Source organism: Pteropus medius, unplaced genomic scaffold (assembly GCF_902729225.1).
Source record: "Pteropus medius unplaced genomic scaffold, Ma_sr-lr_union100, whole genome shotgun sequence".
Lineage (NCBI taxonomy): Eukaryota > Metazoa > Chordata > Mammalia > Chiroptera > Pteropodidae > Pteropus > Pteropus medius.
In genome coordinates this window covers 19,878-21,486 of record NW_024355369.1, presented here as the reverse complement: position 1 = coordinate 21,486, position 1,609 = coordinate 19,878, and the positions used below count along the sequence as shown (strand labels likewise).

General features: G+C 40.7%; 1 protein-coding gene across 1 annotated transcript; it reads left to right on the top strand.

Annotated features, from left to right (window-relative positions):
- Positions 1–493: 493 nt before the first annotated feature.
- On the top strand, positions 494–1,392 carry LOC120599579 (olfactory receptor 18). Its single transcript, XM_039858654.1, has one exon. The coding sequence runs from the start codon at positions 562–564 to the stop codon at positions 1,390–1,392; it is 831 nt and encodes a 276-aa protein (XP_039714588.1). The 5' UTR covers positions 494–561.
- The last annotated feature ends 217 nt before the right edge of the window (positions 1,393–1,609 follow it).

Here is a 1,609-nt window from a genome sequence, read left to right as displayed (position 1 = left end):
ATCAACGGAATTAATTGCACTGCATTTCGATAAAATAAAATACATTTAAAGGCTTATTAGAGTCCTTTAATTAAAGAAACTAATAAAGAGCATTTTTTTTCTTAAGGGAGAAGGATATTTCTCATTTCTTTGCTTTCCTTCACAGGAGAGGACAGATAGATTACTATGTTTATAGATTTTCAAATCTCTGTGTAACCTTGCTCTTCTAATTTGTCTAGCTCATTCTTTACAAAGGGATGCATGTAGTAACAGGTTAATGGAGCAAATCCAATGTGAAAAAGGTTCTCAGAGGAATGTTTGTCATAACAGCGAAATAGTCTTGAAGGAGTATGGTTCGAGTGTGAATTCTTTATTTATGAATTGCTTAAATCCAAAATGTAGACTCATTGATGGATACTTATATACTTGTTTTTTTTTTTTTACACCAATCCTCGTTTATTTTCCAAAAGGTGTCTGTGCTATGTGGAACCACAGAACATAACAGGTGTCTTGCGATTTCTCCTCCTGGGACTCTCAGATGATCCAAAACTGCAGCCTCTAATTTTTGGGCTCTTCCTGTCCATGTACCTGGTCACCATGCTGGGGAATCTGCTCATCATCCTGGCTGTCAGCTCTGACTCCCACCTCCACACACCCATGTACTTCTTCCTCTCCATCCTGTCCATGGCTGATATTGGTTTTACCTCTACGACCATCCCCAAGATGATTTTGGACATTCAAACTCACAGCAGAGTCATCTCCTATGCCGGATGCCTGAATCAATTGTCTTTTTTTATTCTTTTTGGATGTCTGGACAGTACACTCCTCACCGTGATGGCCTATGACCGGTTTGTAGCTATTTGTTACCCTCTGCACTACCTGGTCATCATGAACCCCCGCCTCTGCAGCCTGCTGGTTCTCGTGTCCTTTTTGATCAGTTTTTTGGAGTCTCAGCTGCACTACTTGTTGATGTCACAACTTTCCTTTTGCACAAATGTGGAAATTCCTCATTTCTTTTGTGACCCTCCTCAACTCCTCAAGCTGGCCTGTAATGATACCTCCACCAGTGAAATAGTAATCTATTTTATTGGTGTCATCTTTGGTGGAGTTCCACTCTCAGGGATCATTTTCTCTTACTATAAAATTGTTTCCTCCATTCTGAGAGTCCCATCATCAGGAGGGAAGTATAAAGCCTTCGTCACCTGTGCTTCACACCTGTCAGCTGTCTGCTTATTTTATGGAACAGGCCTTGGGGTGTACTTCAGTTCAACTGTTTCACGTTCTCCCAAGAAAGGTGCAGTGGCCTCAGTGGTGTATATGGTTGTTATCCCTATGCTGAACCCCTTCATCTACAGTCTCAGGAACAGGGACTTCAAGAGAGCCTTGCAGGGGCTCCTCAACAGAACAGCATAGTTTCAATACTCCCTCCTTCCTCCAATTTTTGGTCTATGGATTAGAAATTACTGCAAAACCAAACATCTGGACCTGGTATACATGTCTCTTTTGGCACAGAATTTTTGTAGCTCATGGTTTTAATTTCTTTTGATCTGTTATATCTTAAAGTTGCTTATTTTGGCACATCTTTGAAGGGTTTAAGGGAATATTCTGTGATCCTGTGTATGTCGAAATT